Here is a 21,370-nt window from a genome sequence, read left to right on the forward strand (position 1 = left end):
CAGGCAGGTAGCAGGGTGAGAGCCGCGGCGGGCCACGGGGCCTCTCAAGAGGGTGTGCAGAGGAAGTGAAGCTGGAGTTCCTGTGTAGGGCCGCTTAAATCCTCGGCTTCTTCACCTCCGTGACCTCTGCCTACGCTCCTGTCTGCAAGCCCACCATCTATCCACCGCCCCATAGTAAACAACCCGTCACACGTGCTGTGGGATGCCTGTAGCCTTGCAAACCCCAGACATAGTAGGTGCTTCATAAATATTTGTTGAAAACATAACAAATGAATTTGGGGCTAAACAGAGATTCTGAATAAGCTCGAAGATGGTGGCATTCTTGATTTGCTTCTCCAGCCGTCAAGTGCCCGGAACTGTTTGCCCCGGAGCAGGGAAGCCTGGCCTGTGCTGACGCCCATGGAGAATTCAGTGTCGGCTCCACCTGCCATTTCTCCTGTAACGAGGGCTTTGAACTGGATGGGCTCAGCGATGCCACATGCACAGCTTCTGGACGATGGACGGCAGCTCCGCCGACCTGCAAAGGTGAAATGCTGTACACTTGCTGAACGTGCACACAGCCCTCCTCCCGAAGTTTCTTCAACACAAATAACAACCTTGTATAAGTTCTTACTATGTGACAGGTACACGTTATATTATTATTGTGAAAGCCTTACTTTTTGTTATGAAAGGATTATCTATTGGGTCCAGGAAACACAGCCCATGGATTAAAATATTTATAAGGCATGAAGGAACTTTTCTATATTTATGAATAAAAGACATACTGATTCTTAGGCAGAACTTTCCTTTCATAAAGTTGGCCTCTTTTTCTCAAAAAGATTTTTAGAGTTGATGGAATGGTCTCCATTGCCTCCTGGCCAGGAGGAGTGCAAGGGGTGGAGTCACTGGTCTAATTTTTCCAAACAAGGAATGAGGCGCAGAGAGGTTGACATCATCTTCCTGCCGCATGGAAGCTGGTGACAGAGCCAGCGGTGTCACGCACACCTCACGCTTCATGCCGACCTTTGGTCAGAGGACAGCTCCCCCTCCCAGTACAGCGGCAACGGGCAGGCAACTGGCCTGTGCATATTTCATTTTCTGCTGAATTTCTTATATTTTTGCACTAATGCCTCTGGTTTTTGTCTTGTTTTGTTTTATTTTAGATATTAGTAACACTGACACCCCACCCCAGTTTCTTCTCCTGGCCAGGAAAATCATCTCTCCAAGGACACATTCAAATAACTGTTTCTCATCTGGTTTTCACTACCTGAGACTAATGTTTTCCTTAAGTTCCTTAAGGAGCTATTGCCAGGGTTTCCCTTATGACGGAAGGAGTGGAAGGCAGTTACTCGGTGTCACTTTTAACTCCTTTACGCTCCTTTTAATCAGGGACTCTGAAAACTGAAGCTGTTTCTCACCCAGGTGTAGCACCAGCTTCTGCCCCAGAGGGGCGCTGCCCAGCCCTCCGCCCTCCAGGGCAGGGAACAGTGTCCTGTGGGCCTCGTCTGGGTCCTTTCAGCTTGAACAACACCTGTTATTTCGGATGCAAAGCTGGGTTCACGCTCGTGGGAGACGGTGCTCTCAGATGCAGACCTTCAGGACAATGGACAGCAGCAGCCCCCGCGTGCAGGGGTAAAGCTCGGGTGCAGGTTCCCACGGCGGGGGCGGTCCCCACGGGAGCAGGCGAACGGTTCCCATAGCTGCAGGTGGTTCGAACCCCAAGAGGGCGGGTGAATTGTTCCCACGGGAGCGGGCGAGATCCCATGGCGGCGGGCTGTTCCCACGGGCTCGGCAGTTCCCAGGCGGTGGGCAGTTAACCCCACCGGAACGGGCAATTCCCACGGGTGCAGGTGGTGCCGAATGGTTCCCACAGGAGCGGGCATGCTGGTGGTTCCCACAGGAGTGGGCAGTTCCCACGGGAGCGGGTGAACCACGGGGTCAAGCAGTTCCCATGGGGGTGGGTGGTTCCCACGCGAGCAGGCGAACAAGGTTTCCACGGAGGTGAGCAGTTCCCACAAGTGCGGGTAGTTCCCATGGGAGCAGGCGGTTCCCAAAGGGCAGGTGGTTCCCACGGATGCAGGCGCGGTTCCCACGGGTGGGGGCGAACGGTTCCGACAGGTGCAGGCAGTTCCCATGCCGACACTCCAGCCAGTCTTTGCACCTGCCCGCTGATGTCCCAGCCAACCCCAACCACCACTTCACATGTCGGCTCCTCCAGGGACCCACACCAAACCCGCTAGATAATAAAGTGCATCTTCCTAAGGGCAGCAGCTAATGCTCTGCTATTCAACATCTAAGGGGTGAAACGTTAGTAAATGTCCACAAGGTACAGAACAAGCACGCTAAACACGAAACCAGTTACATGAACTGTGAAATATAAGTTGCAATTCTATTAACAGTATGAACATTACATATTTTTATAATTGGAACCTAAACAAAAAAATAACAATGTATGACACTTGGAGAGCTGTCACTCTATACATGAGGCGCTGTGTCTCTCTCTACATCCTTCGTGTATCCCCACGAAGCACAGCACAGAGCTTTGTAAAAGCCACAATTTTCAATAACATTTATTTTAGCTAAATTTAATTTCCTGAGCTTTAGTTTCCTATCCACAGATTAGGGAGAATATCCCGAAGCTCCATGAAAAATAGTTTAAGGAGGGTGGCAGTCTCTTCTTCTTTCAACATTTCAGAGGTCAGCTAAGCTGAACACTTATTTTAATAAACATGTGCTGGCATGACAGCCAATTGCCAATACAAAAAAATAGTATTTTTGGGAAGCAAACTTCTGTAAGCAGAATTTTTTTAGGTAAGAGTTAGCAGGTGCTTATCGAATTCTACTCTGTGCCCGACCTAGATCTCCGACTCTCATTCTCTGAGTGGATAGGGCAGGGTGGGCGACGTTGGCTGAGCTAGTGCAGATGTCAGAAGTGGCTCATCTCCTTCCCGATTTTTTTATATTCCACCGCCTCTACTGACAAAGCTAGGCCAGTTACAAATGAAACCATGATCTCTTTTACCTTCATTCAACGTTGTTTGTTTTCCCTGCATTCTTCTTTTTTCTGCAGCTGTCAAGTGCTCTGAGCTGCACATTGGTGAGCCAGTCGCGATGAACTGCTCCAACCCCTGGGCAAACTTCAGCTATGGATCCGCCTGCAGCTTCCATTGTCCAGAAGGTCGATCACTCAATGGCTCCGCAAGAACAGTGTGCCAAGAGAATGGCCACTGGGCAACTCCCGTGCCAACCTGCCAAGGTATATTTTTTCACGTGGGCTAGGAAGTCACTTTGATATGGAAAATAACAAAATCAGTGTTTCTCCTGTGTACTTCTGACGGTGGTCTCAGCTTTCCATCCCTGGGCTTCCCCTTCATTTAAAAAAATGTTTCAGGGGGAATCCAACAGAATCCCCTTGCCTTGTACAGGGCAGTGAGAATTAAATTTGGTGACTCTGTGCAGACAATCACACTCTCTTTTCAGAGCTCAGATCTGTGCAGTGAACCCTCCCATTTCCTCATTATCTGTATGTAATACATCTGGAAGTCTGAAAATGTTTTAAACTGGAGGTTATTTCCTACAGATCCTAATTCATTATCTCAGAAGACCTTTGTTTAGTACATACCTCTAAAAATACCACTGATCTTTCTTACTTAAGCTCCATCTGTTTGTAGGATTTATTTTATCCACCTTCCTTTTTTTTTCATTTTTTTCCTCTATGACTTATCATTAGTTTTCGTTGCATAATTGAATCTTCAATTGTAAAAAAATATATATATAAAAACAAAATGTCACCGCCTGGTTTTATTTTTTTATTTTTACTTGTCCAAGCTTCCATTTCTTTTGTCTACCATTTAATCATTTGGTTCCTTTTGATAGGTCCTTATCCTGACTCCTTGGAAACTATGATATTTAAGCACTGGGGATAAAATTGAGGCTGCTCAATCCTCCATGCCATGGTCTTAGGGCTTCCAGGTCTCTCATGCAGGGTTGTCGGTACCACCAGGACCCCTGATCCCACTTGATCTCACCTCTTTGAATTCTGGGGCCCCTTCTGGAGAATGAGGGCACAGTACACCTGTGAGGTCATGTGTTTGTTTTGCAGAGAGGCCATTGACCGTCCAGGAAGCGCTGACCTACATCGGTGGAGCAGTAGCTTCTACAGTAGGTTTGGTGACATGTGGGACACTTCTGGCTCTGCTAAAAAAGCGTTTCAGACAGAACGGTAAATAAGAAAGAATCTTTTCCTGATTTTCTTCTTTCCTGTGACGCGGGGTGGGTTGGTGAAACTACCACTTTAGTAGCTCCTGTTGGAAAACATTTGCATTCAGAGAAAACACCCTGAGAATTGACTGCCCTTCAGAATCACCTGTTAAAAACTCAGACCCTCATGTAGGGTCATCTGGAGACGCGCCTGGAAATCCGTGTTTTCTGAAAGCCCTCCCTGTCACTTCTAGTGAGGCCAGCTGCTCGTTGGCATCACCAAAACTAAAGAAAAAGCTTCACACTTCTCTCCATGATTCCTTCCTGCAAGAAGCATTTATTGACCAACGGTGTTTGGCAGTGGGGCCCAGAATGATATTAAGGAAGTTAGGGGAGACAGACAAGCAGACCCCATGCTGATACCATGTGTCAGGACAAAACAACCCCAGTGTGACTGGAGCACAAAACACAGGTGTCCTGTCCCAACCAGACTGATAGACCAGAAAGTCTCCTTTCGGCTTAACTTTGGGGAGGAAGACGGATTTTGCCAAGGGAGAAAAAGTGGAAATAGAGCTCCTGCAGGGACAGTGATGTGTGAAAAGCCCGGGAGAGGTGAAGCTGCCGGGATGGTGCCGTTTAGAGCATCTGGACCCGAAACAGCCCATGGAGGAGGCTCTTGCTCACGCCTCGGTGTTCAGGAGCTCAGGGGTGTGCTGTTATCATGAGAACTGGGGCGCTGATGAGGGACGCAAGCAGGGAAGAGGCCAAAACGATAAACCTCTTAAAGGGGAAATGGCTCATCAGAAGGTCCAGCCAAGAGCAGCAGCCTAGGAATGACAGGGGACCAGCCCTCAAGGGTTGGACACCTTTCTCTGCCCCAGACGCCGCCCGACAGCTCAGAAAGCCCTCTGTATGAGCCGATGGGGCCCCTCCTCATCACTCCCCGTGGACAGTGAGTGGGGGCACCAGTGGGCAGGCACGCTCAAGTCCAGGCCCCTCGAAGCGGCTGTGCTAAGAGCGCCCAGCAGACGGGTAGGAGGAGCTTGGCGCCTGCTCTTCACCGCTCGGCAGAGCCCCGGGGTCCCAGCTCACGCTGCCTGGGGGCCAGGTCCGGAGGTTCCTTCCCATCCTCTCCTGTGCCGGGATGGGCAGGGCGGCAGAGCAAGAGAGACCCACTGCCAAAGACCAGAGCCGCAGCCAGCCCTCCAGGCAGCATCCGTGCTTGCTCAACGACACCCAGAGGCAGAGGCAGGAACCCCTCAGACCTGGACACCCATCTCCATATCTATGTAGGGATCACTGTGCCTGCATCTTCCCACGCTCTTCCTTCGGTTTGAGACATTTCCAGGGAACCCTCCGAGCCATGGGGAGGGACCGGCAGTCACCCATCCTCCAATATCTTTAATAATAAATAAATTCATCTGTGAGGATGGGGAGCTTTTCCTTGACCTGTCCCAGGTGGATTTTAAACTTTCCAGGGTTCTACTCTATGCTCAAGGAACAGGAAAAGGCTGTGTACTATGTCCCTCTCTGCAAATGCGAACTGCACCTTTGTTACCTGCCGGAGGCGCCCTAATTCCCTGGGATACATTTACTTGTTTACCTTCAGTCGACCTAACATCTTCTAAACTTATTTCACCAGGAGATGCTTTTCCCCTTTAACTGCCCGTGGGATGACTGACAGGCCTGACGCCATGTGTCAAGGTTCCACGATCAGAGTCCCTTATTTAATTATGGGAGCAGGCCCCCATCCCCCAGGTCACCAGGAGGGAGAACGCCCCCTGTCATGCTGGTGGGGATCCGTGCACACGACCAGCTCATCCCACCGGTGGCTGAGGGAGTGCACGTGGGAGGCCAGGACTGGGGCCTCCAGTGCCAAAGATTTGGACTTTGAGAAGCAATGATCTCAACAGGAACAGCCAAAGGGAGCCCGCAGCAGAGGCAGGAAACTGATGAAGGCAGAGGGGCTGTCAGGGAACAGGAAGACGAGAACGTAGGGAAGGCCGCGTGGCCTGTGCTGTGCTGTCAGACGTGTAATCAGCCTGAAACCGTCCTGCCTCCCAGTGGGGGGAACCGGTCCCAGAGGGTCCCTATAAGGAGCCACCTGGAAACCGTCCACCAGCTTTCCCAGCGGCCCTTCTCACCAACCACCTTTCTCCTTCGTTCCCGTTTTCTTTTAAACCAATCATTTTTGTCTCCTTGCTTATTTCAGATGATGGGAAAAGCCCCTTGAACCCTCACAGGTAAGGTGGAAATGTTTTATGATTGCCTGATGTTTTCTACTTTGATTTTTCAATTCAGTGTAATATTCCAGAATGATTTTATGGAATACATAACACCCCCTTTTTGCAACAAATCTTTTGCAGTGTCCCCTTTACTAATTTTGAAGTAAAAGACACAGATAATATATCCTAACTACACATACATAACATCTTTAAAAGTCAGTAAGTGCCCTAATTATAAAGAGATCAAGGGAACGTGATTTATAACAGAAACAGATGCTAACACAGGGGCACCACATTGGAGATGGTGAGGTTACCGGGGGCCTGGCCTTGGGACAGGGTCACCATGGAGGCCACGGCCATAAAGGCCACCTGCCGGGAAGATTGTATCAGGGACTCAAACAGCATCAGAGCACTTGCTTGACACCAGTCTCATTTTTTAAAACGGTGAACAACTCTGGTAGGGAGCTGGGAGACCTGCTATAATCTTCCCTCAATTCACATGGCAATTGCATTTTAAAAGATAAAAACAAAAAACTTTAATATTTACATGCAGTAAGTTCCAGTCTCAGAGGTTTTTCACCAACAGGAATACTGAGTGAATGTTCTAAAGGTGTATGGAATGTAGGACAATTCTTTTGCATCCTGTGCCTATTAGGACTTTAGCACCCCCGACCCCTACCAGTAAATGTCCATAGAACTCCTGGTCATTATGAAAATCAAAAGTTCCCCCTTAGGGGTCAGCACCACCATTCTCTGAAAACCTCTGCCAAGTGGGCAGGGGTCAAGGCTGGGGATTTTGTAAGGGTGCCCTCTCACCAGGAAGAGGGCATAATGGGAACTAAGAACCTAAAAGCACCAATAATAACCTCCCATGGGTGTAAAGTGCAATGCAGAGATTAAGGGCTGGTGAGTGGGATCTCAGAAACCTCGCTGATATTCTTTCTGTTTCAAATCAGAATTCCAGGGATGGGGTGGTGATCCGTGACCCCTGGACTGTGGTCAGGGACTCAGCACCACACAGCAGGTCATCTCTGTGTTTCTGTTCTTTAGCCACCTAGGAACATACGGAGTTTTTACGAATGCTGCATTTGACCCAAGCCCTTGAGGTACGTCACCCATGAAGATATTTCAGAAGGACACAGACCAGTAGGGAAACAGGAAGAATGTAAAGCTTGACTTTTCTTTCTGTCATCATGAGTTAAGTCTTAAGCATGTATTAAATTTTTAAGCCATGACGGAAATTGTGTTGGCAGAAGGGGACAGAAACAGCAATAGGGTGACAATAAAAAGTAAGTCCATGTGAGGATTCCCATTTCCTCCAGGATGGAAACGTCCCACTAAGACACACTTATTTCAGGAGGTGTGGCATTCCCACGGGTGGCTGCTAGCTGGCACTCACACCGCGGCCTTGCGTGATAACCAGAAGTCAGGGCTGCTGGGAAAATTTCAGGAACTCTGTGCCACCTGCTGGGGAAATGAAAATAATCTGCCTCCCCAAGAAGGTCAGTGAGTAGTTGAGTTTCCCAAGAAGAGTAGCCAAGATGGCAGGATATCTGGGATCTAGAAAGAGAACCGCAAGGAATGGATACGATGACAGCTTTCTTTCTTTCTTTCTTTCATTTTTTAAAGGAAAATATAATTATTTAAATTTCTTCTGTCTCATTTTCAGAGACCTGTTCTCCTCTTGGTCATCTCAGCCTCCACAGGATCCTATTTTTGAACACAGGCTTCCTGCTAGATTTGACTTTAACTGCAGTGTACTTGCTGAGATTTCTGTGAATACTTTAAATAAACGATGTGGAATTTCCTCTGGATGAGCTCCGGGTCAGAGCAGGATTGTACCAGGAGCTCAGACTCCCCTCCAGCACCCGTCCTGCTCCAACACAAGCCCCAGGAGCCGGGACTGGATGCTTCTGCTGTGGGCTGTGGGCTCTGCCAGGCTGCCCCTGGAAATACTAATCAGCCAGAGACTGGGTCATTTGGCTTAACAGAAAAGATAAGAGTATGGAAAAATAATGCCTCTTTACTTTGGGACTGGGGGAATGCATCCTCCATGCTGGAAGGCAGGCGGCGTCCTGACTTGAGGGGATTTCTCTAAGATCGTCCACAGCCTCCTGCAGAAGTGTTTGCTGGTACTGACGCCTCCGGACTCCACTGCGAGGCTTCCAGAGCAGCCCCTTCTGCAGAAGACCGCGAACCAAGACAGAAAGGACCCTGCCAGTGTACAGCTGCCCTCCAGCAGTCACTGTCCCCGCCCAAGGACCCAAAGACCGATATTCAAATGTGTACTTAAAAGGATTCCCCCTCAGAGCCCATGTCCTATCATTCAATGTTTTGTTCCATAAAGTCTGTGTACACCACTATGCTTGCATCAGTATAATACACAATTACAGTTGTCCCAGTTAGAGCTGGACCCTTCAATCAAATATATATAACACCACTCCCCTGTGCAAGGAGAAAATCAGAGACGCAGAGAAAGTCTTTATCACCTGAATGGACTTCTTGGAAGAACAGATGTTCTCTGTTGAATCATCTGTTTACTAAATAGGTTGTTGAAAGTTACACAGTAGTTATCTGGAACTGACTCAAAACCTAGAGAGACAAACAAAATTGTTTTCTCTGAAATGTGAGGCAATGAGCATGTTATGTGGACTGAATGGCACACAAGTAAACATGCAGATAAAGATGGTAAAATAGTCTAAAGGTTACGAGAACTAGCAAGCATTTCAGTAGAAACCTTGGGATTTGGAGACCTAGTGCTTTTGAAAAGTTTCTCGGCCGTGCTGCCACTAGGTTAGGCACTGCAGGGCAGCGGTTCTCGGCGCTGTCTCCTGAGCCAGGGTCCACATTTTATGAAAGCTTCCCAGGGCAGTCCGGTGATTTACCAGCTTGGCAAACCACTGATCTGATCTTACAGACGCAGAGGAGTAAAGCCCTGTTCCTGCACTTAACTAGCTTATAATCCAGTTGGAAAAACAATAGATGTTCACAGGATGGAATAGAGCGTACTCAACCATAGTACATTATCTAAATAGTGTTGTAGGAGTTCATAAAATAGAAAAGTCAACTTGAGCCCCAAATCAGGGAGATAGGAAGAACTCTGATTGGACTTTAAAGAGTGGACAGCAAAGGGGACAGTGGACCTTCTAGGCCGATAGAATAATGTCAGCAAAGGAGCACAGACAAAAGATTGTGCATAGGGGCGTGAGGCTGGTGAGGACTCTGACGTCAGTCACTGAGGCCTCGTGGGACGTGCCAGGTCACAGTTTATTGAATCTATTGAGACAAATCCTAACAAGCTTGAAGGCACGTAGATTCAGGGAACCCCAGACAGGTCATATCGGTGCTCAGACAACGTAATTCTCAGATTTTCTATGAATAGCAAAATAAGATCTGAAGGCAGTGTGAAACAGCCATATCCTCTGAGAAACACAGGGGGCCCCGGAGGCAGGAAAAATATAATCATAGAAGCAAACAGGTGCTGTGTGCTTTCCAACTGCTAGAATTACACACCTCAGCCTCCCAACCACCATATCAGGGAAATTATTATCAGGCCTGTTCCGCAGATGTCAAAACTGAACTCCACAGAGGTTAACTTACCCAAACAACACCGCTGGTAGGGGATGCAGACCTGGTCTGCTGCTTCTCTCGGCCCAGCCCCTTAAGCCTGTGCCCGGCGCTGCCCCAAGCCGGCCCCTGCCTCATCAAGACAGAGCTGTGCCTGGCAGGAGTCAGGAATGCGGCCCTGTCCACGTGCTCGCTCACCCCCTGCTTCCTCAGCACCCGAAAATACACCTCCTGTGCCCAGTGCCAGGGCATACCACCCCTGCCCTGCCATCAGGAGAGGCGTGTGGTTACGCGCAAGGGTCCCAGGGCCCTGGGGGTGGCAGAGGGCCTGCCCAGGGCCAGCTTTGCCGCGGCGGTTGTGCGTGGAGAGGGCTGCTGGCCGGCGGCCCCAGCGGGGGGAAGCGCGGGGGCAGCTGGCGGCTCAGAGCCAGGGGCTGGCCCTGCACTCCCGCCGCGCGGGTCCCGGCCCTCCCTCCACCTGCGGGAGACGGTCACTGACCCGGCCGCGCCCCGGGGCAGTGACCCAACCAATCCCTGCCGTTAGAGCCTAGGAGGGGCTGGCAGGCGAGGCCGCGGCCGGCGCCCGGGGGGCCGAGGGGAGGAGCACGGCGGCCGCCGCTGGCTCGGCGCGGTGGGGGGCGCACGGCCGGCGGGGCGCACGGAGCGCGGGGAGCGCACGGCCGGCGCGGCGCAATCGGCGGCTGGCAGCCCTGCCGGGACCCGGTGGGCCCGGTGGTCGCGGCGGCCCGAGGCCCCGGGGGCGGCCAGGAGGCGCCATGGGCCCCGGGGGCCCAGGCCTGCGGGCGCTGCTGCTGGTCCTGGGGGTCCTGTGGGCGGCCTGGGGCGCGCCCGGCGTCGGGGCCGCGCGGCTGCGGCAGTTCTTCGTGGCCGCCCAGCACCTGGGCTGGAGCTACCGGCCCGCCGAGCGCAGGTGAGCGGGGCGCCCCCGGCGCGGTCCGTGGCTCTGTTTGTTGTTTGTTTAAACCTCAGGTAAGTGCGATCAGTGGGAGAGTAAGGTGACTGGGAGACATTTGACGGACGCTAATGCTCCCCCAGTAACACGGTGTGTCGTTCTGACCGTGCAGAAAAGACTCGGTTTGGCTACACGTGCCGCTTTCAAGAGTTTGTTGTGAGTTCTGTTCGTACGACTGCTGTCGCTTTAACATATGGGTTGATTCAAAGGCATCAGGCCCGGCGCCCTCACGAGCCCCCCACCCTACCTGTGCAGCCCCTTCTGCAGACGTGCAGGACCTCCTGTCTTCTCCGAGCTTCTGTCCACACACTGTCTGTTCCGTTCTCCGTAGCTTCATCTTCTGCACCTAAAGACGTACACCTCCTCCTTCATTATAAGCAGATTATTCAATGACAAGTGCCATGATTTTGTTGCTTTCTTGTACATGGCTTTCAAAACATCTTCAGTCCATAAAAAGGCAACATTTTTGTTCTTTCACCTTTTTCCTACTTCGTGGGACTCTTCATTTTTCTACACTCTGGTTTCCTCTGGGGGTTTGGTCAACCCTGGCTGTTTCGGTAGAGTCGCTATTAAAAGGCAAACTAAGAGGGAGTTAAAATATAAAGCCGTCTTTGAGTTGCAAATTATTTTCCCCAATTGAAATGTTAAGAAGACTTCCCAGAAATTGAACAAATCATACGATCTACTCAATCTTTCCAGTTAGCTGTATTTTTGTTTTAATGGTTAACCTCTGAGTGTGACTCAGTTTTTTTTTTCTTAACATCACAGTTGAGAGGATTGTGAAAGAGGTGCTTCTCTTTTGCAATTACAAAACCAAAATGGTCGACCAAGAAATAATGTTTTAAGTCTTTTAGTGGACAACATTAACCCTTTAAGACTATACTTTGTAGCTGGGTTATTTTGGAGGGCATTGCATACTGTTTTGATCTTGCGATAACAGGAAATCCTTCCATTTAAAAAATATTTTAAATACTGGTTTGCAAGGTGATGATCTAGGTCACACCCAGCCCCTTGGGGGGCTGCCATGAACTAAAACCTCAAAGATAAATAACAGCCTTTCCCACGTGAGGCTTTCCTGCTAGTGGGTAGAACACGAGTTTGCTGCCTTTCCCGTGGCACTCGGTGCTTCCCCGTGAGAGTTTGTTCTTCCATCCACAGTTAACGCTGAAAATAAGCAGAATACAGGGGGGGGCAGAACGACAGAGGGCGAGAGCCAGGTTCATGGGGTGAGTCCTCGGGGAGCCGCAACTGTCGCCCTGTGCCCCACTATGAAGCTGGGTTTCCAGAACTGCAGGAAGACTCTCCTGCGGTGTCAGTTGTTGAGTCCAGCGGTAACCCAGGCCAGCTGTCAATATTTTTAACTTCAGATCATATCATTTCTCCTTAGTACTTCCATATGAAAGAGCCGACCTGTATATCTGGCTGCTTAAACTAAGAACTTGTATCCACTGCCCTGCGCCCAGAGCCAAATGATAGTCACTATAAGGAAATCAGCAGACGACTCCATCCCTTGCCAAACTATTTTCGCACAAAGCAAAGATCTTCCCTTTTATTTCATCTGACATTAGCAGGACAATGCCTTTTAGAGATGAAATACATCTATTATTCTTGTACCAGGTCCGAAGTTTGAGTTTTTGAAAATTTCCCTAAGGTAACTTATTCATTTACTTACATGGATTTAGTAACAGATATGAAAAAACATACATATATACTTTTCCCTCTAGGCTTCTAGTTTTATGTGGTTTTAATTATGAATAAATCATCTTTAAGAAATCCTCATAAATGGAAAATCCATCATGCATATTGCTTGGATTCTTATCATCTTAAACTTTCTGCTCAGGTTATTTTTCAATAGCAATTGTTCAAAATCAAAACAGATACACCTCAGTGTGTACACACAAAACGTACCATAAAATGTTAGGAAAACACTTCTAAAATTACTCCACATGAAAGACTGGTTTTTCTTAGTAGAGACTTCACGCCATCATCTATGCTTCCGTATTTAAAGAACTAGGACTGGGAGTGGGGTGGAGGTTGGTTCTCAACTGATTTTCAATGAGAAAAATAAATAACAAGGGAACCGCACAGTAGGGATGCAACCAGCATATGGAATCCTGAGCCGCTTGGGCTCGAAGAACTCTAAGAGGTCATGTAATTCGTTTCCAACTTCCATGTTTCAGCCTCCTATCCACCCCTGCAGCCCAGCACGATCACCCCTACCTGGTGGCTGTGCAGTCTCTACTTGAGTGTTTCCAGTGTTGAGCACCCACTGCCCTCGACAGCCAGCCTTCCCAGAAATGCCAGCTCACGCCTCACCTCTGCCCCAGTTCCTGTATCCCACCTTGTAAAAACTGTGAGAATAAGCCTGAAAGCTAAAAACCAACTGTTACTGTGCTTTTAAAATATAACTCGCTAACATGTATGGAATATTCACACACGTGCCAGCTCTGAGCCCTTTGCTGGCATCAACTTAATTTAATGTTGATAACAGTTCTGTGGGGAGGAGGGGTTCTACCCTTCCCACCTCACAGTTACAGAAATCAAGGCACATATGTTCCAGGGCTATACAGTTAATAAGGGGTAGGTACAGAATTTGAACCCAGACGCTTTGAAGCCACAACCTGCTCTCTCAGCCACCGTGTTATGTAGAAACCACAGCTTGTGGGCCTAGCATCCCACTCTGTTGTGCCTTCACTAAGGTGGGCCACCTTCTCTGGGTTAGGAAGCTTAACAGAGCTGGTCAGCTGGCTCAGACATCTCTGAAAACCTCTCCCGATTCTCTCCCCTTTCACCTTCCTCTCTGCATCTAAGACAAGGAGAGAAACGGTGTGCCATCTTCAGGGACTCGGAAGGACCGCAGGTCACCCCATAACCCCTGCCTGCCCCTCTCCAGGTCTTCACCACGATACAATGGCTTCACCTTTTTGACCTTGGTCCTGCCATTTATCACCTGTCCTCAGACAAGTTACTGAACTTCCAGAGACTTAGGTTTTTTTGTTGTTCCCAGTACCAACCCCAAGCTTTTACTCCATCAACCATCTCCAACTTATCAACTAGAAATAGGGTCCCCCACACCCATAGTCTTTGAAAATGCTCCCCAGTAGCTTAAAATTGTACTGGATCAATAGCCCACACATTTGTTCATAAGGGATTTGGTATTTTTAATCATTTAAAATCTAAAGTTTGGGTTTATGCTATGATCTTAGGTTTTTTAGAAAATTGATTGTGAGTGAATGAATTAGGGCAGACTGAATTTGTGAAGGAATGATAATGACCGAACATTCTTGAAGAGACCAATAATTATTTTATTCTCTTCACTTACTGTTCATATTTATAAAACCTTAGGTTTCTGAAATACAATTAGAATACTGTTTTTTCCTACTACAAGTCTGAGAACATGAGAGATTTATTTCTCCCCTAGGCCTTTCAAATTAATTTTTATGTTTTATTTCTAGTTTGAATTCTTCTGCAACTTTGTTTCAGAAAATTGTCTACAGAGAGTATGATGCATATTTTCAAAATGAAAAACCACAACCTAAAACTTCAGGTAAGCCTGAAATATATGTTTTTAATTTTAAAGATAAAGCTCTAAGGGTAATTTGATATTCATGTATATATATATATGTGTGTGTGTGCATGTGTATATGTGTGTGTGTGTGTGTGTGTGTATATATATATATACAAATATCCATTTAATGACATTTTGTAGAAATCTGTTTTTACCAGTTACAGGCTATGTAATTTGTGGGGCCAGCGCAGAATGAAAATGTGGGACCCTTTATACACATTACGGAGAATTTCAAAACAGTGACAGCAGATCACTGAGCCGCCCAAGGGCCCTTCTGAGCACGGGGCCAGGTGCAGACACGTAGGCCACGCGCCCCTGAGGCTGCCTGAAAAAGCTGAACAAAACCTTTAAGCGTTTGAGCTTTTATTCGTCCTCTAACACACTATCACTGGGCGCCTGCTCCGGGCCGGGCACTGAACCAGGGGCCCCGGGAGCACAGTGGACAGGACAGGCCGTGCGCGCCGTCCCAGAGCTTGCGGTCCGCTTTACGCGTGCAGGTCGACCGTGGCAAATAGCTTCCGCTTCCGCCCCGCTGCCCGGGCCCGGTGGCCGCATCTGCGGCTGACGCTCTCGCATCCACCGTTCTCATCCCTCCTGCTTTATTTGGCACAAGAGAGCTATCATTTTTAAAGAAAAGTATTTCTCCTCCTCTCTTCTTCAGTCAAGGAAAGTAGGTTGGGTGCGTTTCTGGAATCTAAAACATGGGGCCGTATTTCACAGGGATGACGGGCGTGGGAGGAAGTTCTCCGTCCTTCCCCCTAACCAGGGTCACCCCCGACCTCTCTCACTCTCCCCACTCTGTCCTGCCTCCTCTGAGCTCCCTTTATCCTCACGGTTTCCCTCCTGGAGCCTTGCGCGCAGTCAGTCATCAGCCGTAACACAGACCACAGCTGTGTCCGGGCTCGTCCCGTCGAGTCTTCCCCCGGCTCTCCTGTCTCTGCCTTTCCTCTGGTTCCCTTCATGGCCGGTTCCCTTGCGAACAGCCCCCTGTTCTCTGTGACACGGTGTCCTCTCCTTCCCTAACGCGCTCTCGTATGTGTCCACCAACACCACTCCCCGCGAAGGGCACCTGTGACCCCAGGTGCCACAGCCATGCCTCATTCCCACTTCCCACGAGCAGGACTTTGATCTCGCCCTTCTTGAGACTCTCTCCCTGGCCCCTCGGAGCCCCTCCCGGGGAACAAAGTGCAGATGGAAGATGAGAGGATGGGGCAGGGGGGCCCTGGGAGAGAACACCTCCCCAACGCCTGGCTCAGTGGGGGGAGAGACAGGCTGGCTCTGGAAGGGAAAGAGGGGCGTCAGGACATCTTGAAGCTGTATAAAAAAAAGAGAGAATCCCACAGCTAAAAATACCTAAGTGCTCAAGAGAAGAACCCAATAGACAAGGAGAGAAAAGAAGCTAATCAACAGCCAGACTCAGAAGAAATGGGAAGGGGTGGGATTCTAGGCTTGGGCTGGGTCAGCCTGGGGCAGGAGAGAGGTTTCCTCCCCCGGGGCCGGAGGGCCGGGCAGTAAGGTCAACAATGAAGTTACATTTGTAGCTGTGGGCAGGAGGCTAAAGGATCCCCGTCCTCTGTCCCAGAGGCTGTTCACTTTCATAGCTCCTTCCCCAAGCTTAGGGTGTACGATTGATATTTAAGAACTACTTAATTAGATCAAAGCATAGGTGGGCAAAAGGAAAACGCACTGGGAAACACACTCCTTGGGCCCAGGAAGGAAGGCCGAGCAGGGAGTGGGAGCCCTGCGCTTTGCGGCTTTTGCCAAGTTGACTAGTGCTGGAGGCCGGCACCGCGTAAACCACTGTGCCGAGGCCAAGATGATAGGCTCCGTGCCAGGCCGAGGCTGCTTCCAAGCAGTAAGGAGGCATTGCTAAGTTTTTGAAGACCAGAGTGTTATGAGCAAAATCCTTTGAGACGGTTTTCTGTAGGGAATTCCCGAAGTAGACCTCGATGGCTGATCTAGGTTTAAGCCTTGTGCACTTAAAACATTGCCTTTCTACTCCCGGGTGTCTCCTAACATATTTGTATTACGTGAACTCCGAGGCATTAACATCCACCTTTATGCAGCCTTTACCAGAACTCCTACTGTTGCGTGACTAGGAACCCCTGGAGGGCAGGGGTGAGAGCTTACTCACCTATCTGGTCCCTGTGGTAGCTGACAGAGGGGGCAAATCTGGGGTCAAGGAAAAGCCTCGGACTTGGAGTAAGATTTGGGCTGAGGACGGAACGGGTCCGGCTGCAGGCCTGGAGGTCTGCAGGTGCCCATCCAGTGAGGATCGCAGATATGTGGGCAGTTGGAGGGCCCAGGCTTCTTTTCAGATCCTCTCCTGGGCTTTAAAATGGCTAGTTTTGAGTCTCTGCATCTTTTCAAGGAAGATTGCGAAATGTTTGCCCCCAAAGGTGTTTTAAAATAGCTGCAACAATGGGCCTCCCTGTGCTCTGTGATGCGTCCTTCACCTGATGGCAGGGGTTAGATTAGCTGAGCTCCGGCGTCCTTTCCAGCTCCAAACCGCCTGCAACTGGGCACATGCTGCTGTGTTCCTGGGACCCCGGTGGGCCACTCCCTCCCCCTGTTTGGCCTTGGGCACCCCCGAGAGGGCTGGGAGGGTCTCAGGCCATCTGGCTGGGGAAGAACCAAGCAGTGAAGCCACCGTAAGCAGTGGTTTGCTTGCATGTGCAAAGGACTTGGCTTGTGTTTATGAAAACAGCCCTTTGTTTTGCCTTAATTCTAAGAAGCAGAAAGGGAGGCTGAATAAACACGCCATTTATTGCAGTGAAAGGTTGTCTTAGGGTAAATAACTTAGGAGACTCACTGTGGGCATCTGGCATTTGCAGCCGTGGATGCTGACAGACAAAGCCAAAGCTGCCAGCAAGGAACCACAGCGATGAGATGTTGTGGATGACGTGACAGCGTCACCTGTGCCCCATGGGCTTCTCGGCGTCCCAGCCTGTGGGGGCTTCCAACGGAAGCAAGGATGAGGGTGGCATCCGGCACACGGGGGGAAGCCAGTGGAGGGTGGCCGCAAGTCCCACGTGGTGTAGACCTGGAGCTGTTCCAGGAAGGCAGGGGTCTGAGCCTGCCCTGCGGGAGGTGCAGAGAGAGCTCTGGCTCTGGGGTCCCGGGAACTGGGTTCCAGGCCCAGCAATGCCGCCCAGTAGCCCCTGGCCTTGGGCACACCTCCCTCCCTGCCTCCACCCCCGGGCTTTGTGACCACCTCTAAAACGAGGGCTGAGCGGTATGACTTCCATGGTTCTGTGCAGAGCAGACTTAAACCAGCGTCAGGAACAGCACAGGCATACACGCGTGACGGGGTTCAGTGGCGGGATAAAGACCACGGTGAGCGGACAGACAGGCCCTCTGTCCCAGGGACCATGTCTGCCTGTTGCTGATGGGAAGTTGGTGTCCTGTTTGTGTCGTGGCTTCAAGCCACGCAGATCTATTCCCTCACGGTTCTTGAGGTCAGAAGTCCAGAGTGGGTCCCGGTGGTTTTAGTCAAGGTGTTGACAGAGCTCTGTTCTCCCAGAGCTCTAGGGGACAACCTTTCCTTTTCCGGTTACTAAAGGCCACTTGCACTCGTGGGCTCATGGCCCCTTCACCTGCCACGCCAAGGGCAGCATCCTCCACCCTAACGCAGATTCTCCTGCACCCCTTTCATAAGGACCCCGTGATGGCTCTGCGCCCGCCTGGGTGAGCCAGGAGGCTTTCTCCATCTCAGTGCCATTCACACCGGCAGAGCCCCCCTTTTCCCACAGGAGGCAGCGTATCGGCTGGGCCAGGGATCAGGACACCGACGTCGCTGGGGGGCCATCCCTCTGCCACCACACCCGCCAAACAAAACCCGCCTGCAGTGTCCTCCGTGTCAGAGCACGGCAGCCTCGTGCCCCAAGCCCCCTGGGGCTGGACCCCCACCAGCCATCCGCAGCACCCTGACCTCCCGCCTCCGCCCCATGTCCAACCCATCCACCCGCGCGTCCTCCCTTGCTCACCCCCACTGCCGAGCCCTTACACTGACTCACCACCGTGTCCCTCCAGGAGCCCCCTCTGTGCTATCGGCGTCCACTCTGCATTCTCCCCGGAGCATCCTGCACAAATGCAGCCAGAGATTTAAAAACCAGACTCGGGTCCAGGTTGCACCCCTGCTAGAAACTCTTTAATGGCATTGGGACGCACTCAGGTTAAAGGCAGAACTCCAGGAGGCCGACAAAGCGTCCGTGCCTGCTCATGGTCATGGCTTCGGCCTCACTTCCTGCCTCTCTTGCCCACTAAGCTCTCCCCTCCCCATGGCTCCTTCAGTTTCCTGAATAGTCATTTTCTGGCACCTTAGGGCCTTTGCAGGGCTAAGCCTGCTGCCTGGAACGCCCTTGCCCACCCGTTGCCTCTGGGTGTTAAAGAACCACTTCCTCCGGGAAGCACTTCCATCCCGACCCCCTCCCTGGCTCCACGGTCGGGTAGATCCCCCGTCAAATGCACGTCAGAGTCCTGCGCTTTTCCGTCATACGGCGCTTTGTGGTTAGATATTTGGGTGATCATTTGTGGAAAGTTTGCCTTTCCTGCTACTTTGCAGGCTCTCTGAAGGCAGGCCGTGCCTCTCCTCTGCTCGCCACTGCAGTTCCGGCACCTGGATGATGGGGGCCCCTAAATGTTTGTTGACTGAATGAGTGAATATGAGGTGGGGGTGTAATATAAAGGGATGTGGGTAGGACTCAGATCTGAAGTCAGATTTACATTTAAGTCATGGATCTGCCTCAAATCAACTGTAGAGTATTGAGAAAGATTTTTAAACCCTCTGAAGCTACTTCCTCATCTGTGAAATAAGGATCTTCGTGTCTACCTTAAGGAATGCTGGGAGGGTTAATCAGGGACTTCGAGGGCAGTCAGTTCCGGTCACTTGTCTGAAACAGGGCTTCCGGTGACCGGCTCTCAGGCTTTACAGGACTCAGATTCAGGCCGCAGCACATGTTAAGATTCAGATTCCCAAACTTCAGCCTCTGGAGTCACCGGGGCTCAGCCGGGACTTGGGACGAACCTTTCCTTAGGCGCCGGGTGGTCCTGAGGCCCGGCACCTCGGACCACACTTGGGAAACTCTAGGGTGACCCTACAGGACCCCGCCTCCGACAGCAGCTCCGCCCTCCCTCCCAGACAGAGCTGGCCCTTCGGCCCCTGCCGCCACGTCTCCATCTCTAAACTTGGCACAGCTCCTGACGTGTAGGAAGGGACTCCTCACTCTTGACTTCTGCCCCCCTACCCTGCTGTCCCCGCTGTGTGCCCTACTGAAGCAACTGGTATTATTTACACAGCTGCTCAGCCCCAAACCCTCAGGGACACCCTGTCCTCTCTCTCTCTCGTGCCGCACAAGCCCGTCAGCAAATTCTCCTGGCTCTCTCCCTTCCAGATCCAGAATCCTCACCACCTCTCACCACTCCACGGCCACGCACATGGCCCACCGCCTCCTGTCTGTACCTCCTGGCCCCCTGCCTCCACCCCTGCCACCGGACTGTTGCCTACACAGAGCTGGGGGAACTTTTAAAACATTCCTGGCCTTGTGTTTCTTGCCCAAATGTCCAGGGACTTCCCGTTTCACTTAGGAGGAAAGCCGAAGTCCTCACCGTGGCCCCCGGGTCCCTCACAATCTACACCCCCCCTTCCCGCTCTGCCCACCCTATTTGTGTGCTGGTCTCTGGAGCCATCAGGCTCACCCCTGCCTCAGGGCTGGGGAGCTGGGCGACCTGCTCCCTCACTTCAACTGGTCTCTGAGGTCTCCCACCTGCCCCCACATCTCTCTGTATCACTGAAATCAGACCCCTGGCTTTGCTGACCAGAGATGGCAGTCCCTGAGAAATGACAGTGGACATGGGGTGGGCATGGCTAGAACTGTTATTCCCAGTCTCTGATCTGCTCTGGGCCCAAGCCAACTAGTGCCAACTCCCCGTCGGTTCTGACCACATGCATGTGGAGCTAATGAGCTGGTGGGCCTTCCCGATGGAAGGCCAGCAGGTCAGCCTCAGGACCAGGAGGAAGGACAGTGGGTGTGTGTGGGGTCTCCTGCCTGTTTTCCTTGCTTAGCAGCCCTGCCTTTGGAAATCCTGACCACAGCCTATTGTAAATCTTTCTTTCCACAGGACTTCTTGGGCCTACTCTATATGCTGAGGTTGGAGACACCATGAAAGTTCATTTTAAGAACAAGGCAAGCAAGCCCTTGAGCATCCATCCTCAAGGAATCAAATACAGTAAATTTGCAGAAGGTAAGAGGAACGTAATATCCCTCTGATAAAGGAAAATATTCTCTTCTTTAACACCAGTGTCAAACACATAAGACCACATTGTTAAGTGAAATCTCCTTTCCTGCAATGGGTATTATAAAAATTGGTGCCTTTGTAAGTTTCAGCGAGGAAAACGAAAATTTTCTGGAGTCATCTAGACCTCGGTTTTTTGGCTAGGTTCTTGTTCTTGGATAGTTGGATAGGCAAGTTATCTAATCTTTCTGAATTTCAATATTTTCATCTGTAAAATGAGAAAAACAATATGCACATCGCAAAATGGTTGGAGGTGGGGTCCACAAACTTTCCTGTGAAGACCCAGATAGTAACTATTTGTGGGCCATGGATCAAAACTACTTAACTCTATCTTTAGTACAAAAATGGCTAGAGACTTTGTAAATGAATGAGCGTGGCTGTGTCCCAGTAAAACTTTATTTACAAAACCAGGCAGCGGGCTGGATTTGGCCCACGAGCCATTGCTTGAAATAGTGACGCAGGACGAGGCTGACCTACAGATAGCCTGACACAGAGATGACACTTAATAAGTGGCATTTTGTGGCAGTGGTCGTACTAGAAGTAGTGTTACATTTTGGACACGGT

The 21,370-nt window shown here is 50.6% G+C and overlaps 2 protein-coding genes and 2 long non-coding RNA genes across 10 annotated transcripts in view; 2 read left to right on the plus strand and 2 right to left on the minus strand.

Moving 5' to 3' along the window:
• SELP (selectin P) overlaps positions 1–8,870 on the plus strand; it is a 42,733-nt gene extending 33,863 nt beyond the window's left edge. Inside the window, exons 9-15 of one of the 3 annotated variants that reach the window (XM_057495125.1) lie at positions 340–525; positions 1,402–1,611; positions 3,050–3,235; positions 4,082–4,201; positions 6,392–6,422; positions 7,455–7,514; positions 8,076–8,870. In XM_057495125.1, the coding sequence (XP_057351108.1) occupies positions 340–525; positions 1,402–1,611; positions 3,050–3,235; positions 4,082–4,201; positions 6,392–6,422; positions 7,455–7,509 (788 nt within the window). In that variant the 3' untranslated portion in view covers positions 7,510–7,514; positions 8,076–8,870. Of the gene's footprint in view, positions 1–339; positions 526–1,401; positions 1,612–3,049; positions 3,236–4,081; positions 4,202–6,391; positions 6,423–7,454 lie in introns of all 3 variants that reach the window. The other 2 variants (XM_036900633.2, XM_057495126.1) reach the window with 2 other exon arrangements.
• On the minus strand, positions 3,776–10,357 carry LOC118920189 (uncharacterized). 2 transcript variants are annotated; one of them, XR_005027783.2, is made up of 4 exons: positions 10,005–10,357; positions 8,894–8,996; positions 8,432–8,584; positions 3,776–4,176 (listed from the first exon to the last, which is right to left on the minus strand). It is a non-coding gene; the product is annotated as an uncharacterized LOC118920189 (long non-coding RNA). The 2 variants fall into 2 exon arrangements; XR_005027782.2 differs by lacking the exon at positions 3,776–4,176 and having other exon boundaries at positions 7,566–8,584.
• Positions 10,358–10,562: 205 nt separating this feature from the next.
• Positions 10,563–21,370, plus strand: part of F5 (coagulation factor V) — a 61,195-nt gene continuing 50,387 nt past the window's right edge. Inside the window, exons 1-3 of one of the 3 annotated variants that reach the window (XM_057495123.1) lie at positions 10,563–10,902; positions 14,400–14,491; positions 20,633–20,755. In XM_057495123.1, coding sequence (XP_057351106.1) covers positions 10,748–10,902; positions 14,400–14,491; positions 20,633–20,755 — 370 coding nt within the window. In that variant the 5' untranslated portion in view covers positions 10,563–10,747. The remainder of the gene's footprint in view (positions 10,903–14,399; positions 14,492–20,632; positions 20,756–21,370) is intronic. The other 2 variants (XM_036900567.2, XM_057495124.1) reach the window with 2 other exon arrangements.
• Positions 15,543–19,384, minus strand: LOC130681706 (uncharacterized). Of its 2 annotated transcripts, none has more exons than XR_008994971.1 (3): positions 19,344–19,384; positions 18,529–18,594; positions 15,543–17,588 (listed from the first exon to the last, which is right to left on the minus strand). It is a non-coding gene; the product is annotated as an uncharacterized LOC130681706 (long non-coding RNA). The 2 variants fall into 2 exon arrangements; XR_008994970.1 differs by having other exon boundaries at positions 15,543–17,593.

This window comes from Manis pentadactyla, chromosome 19 (genome assembly GCF_030020395.1).
Source record: "Manis pentadactyla isolate mManPen7 chromosome 19, mManPen7.hap1, whole genome shotgun sequence".
Lineage (NCBI taxonomy): Eukaryota > Metazoa > Chordata > Mammalia > Pholidota > Manidae > Manis > Manis pentadactyla.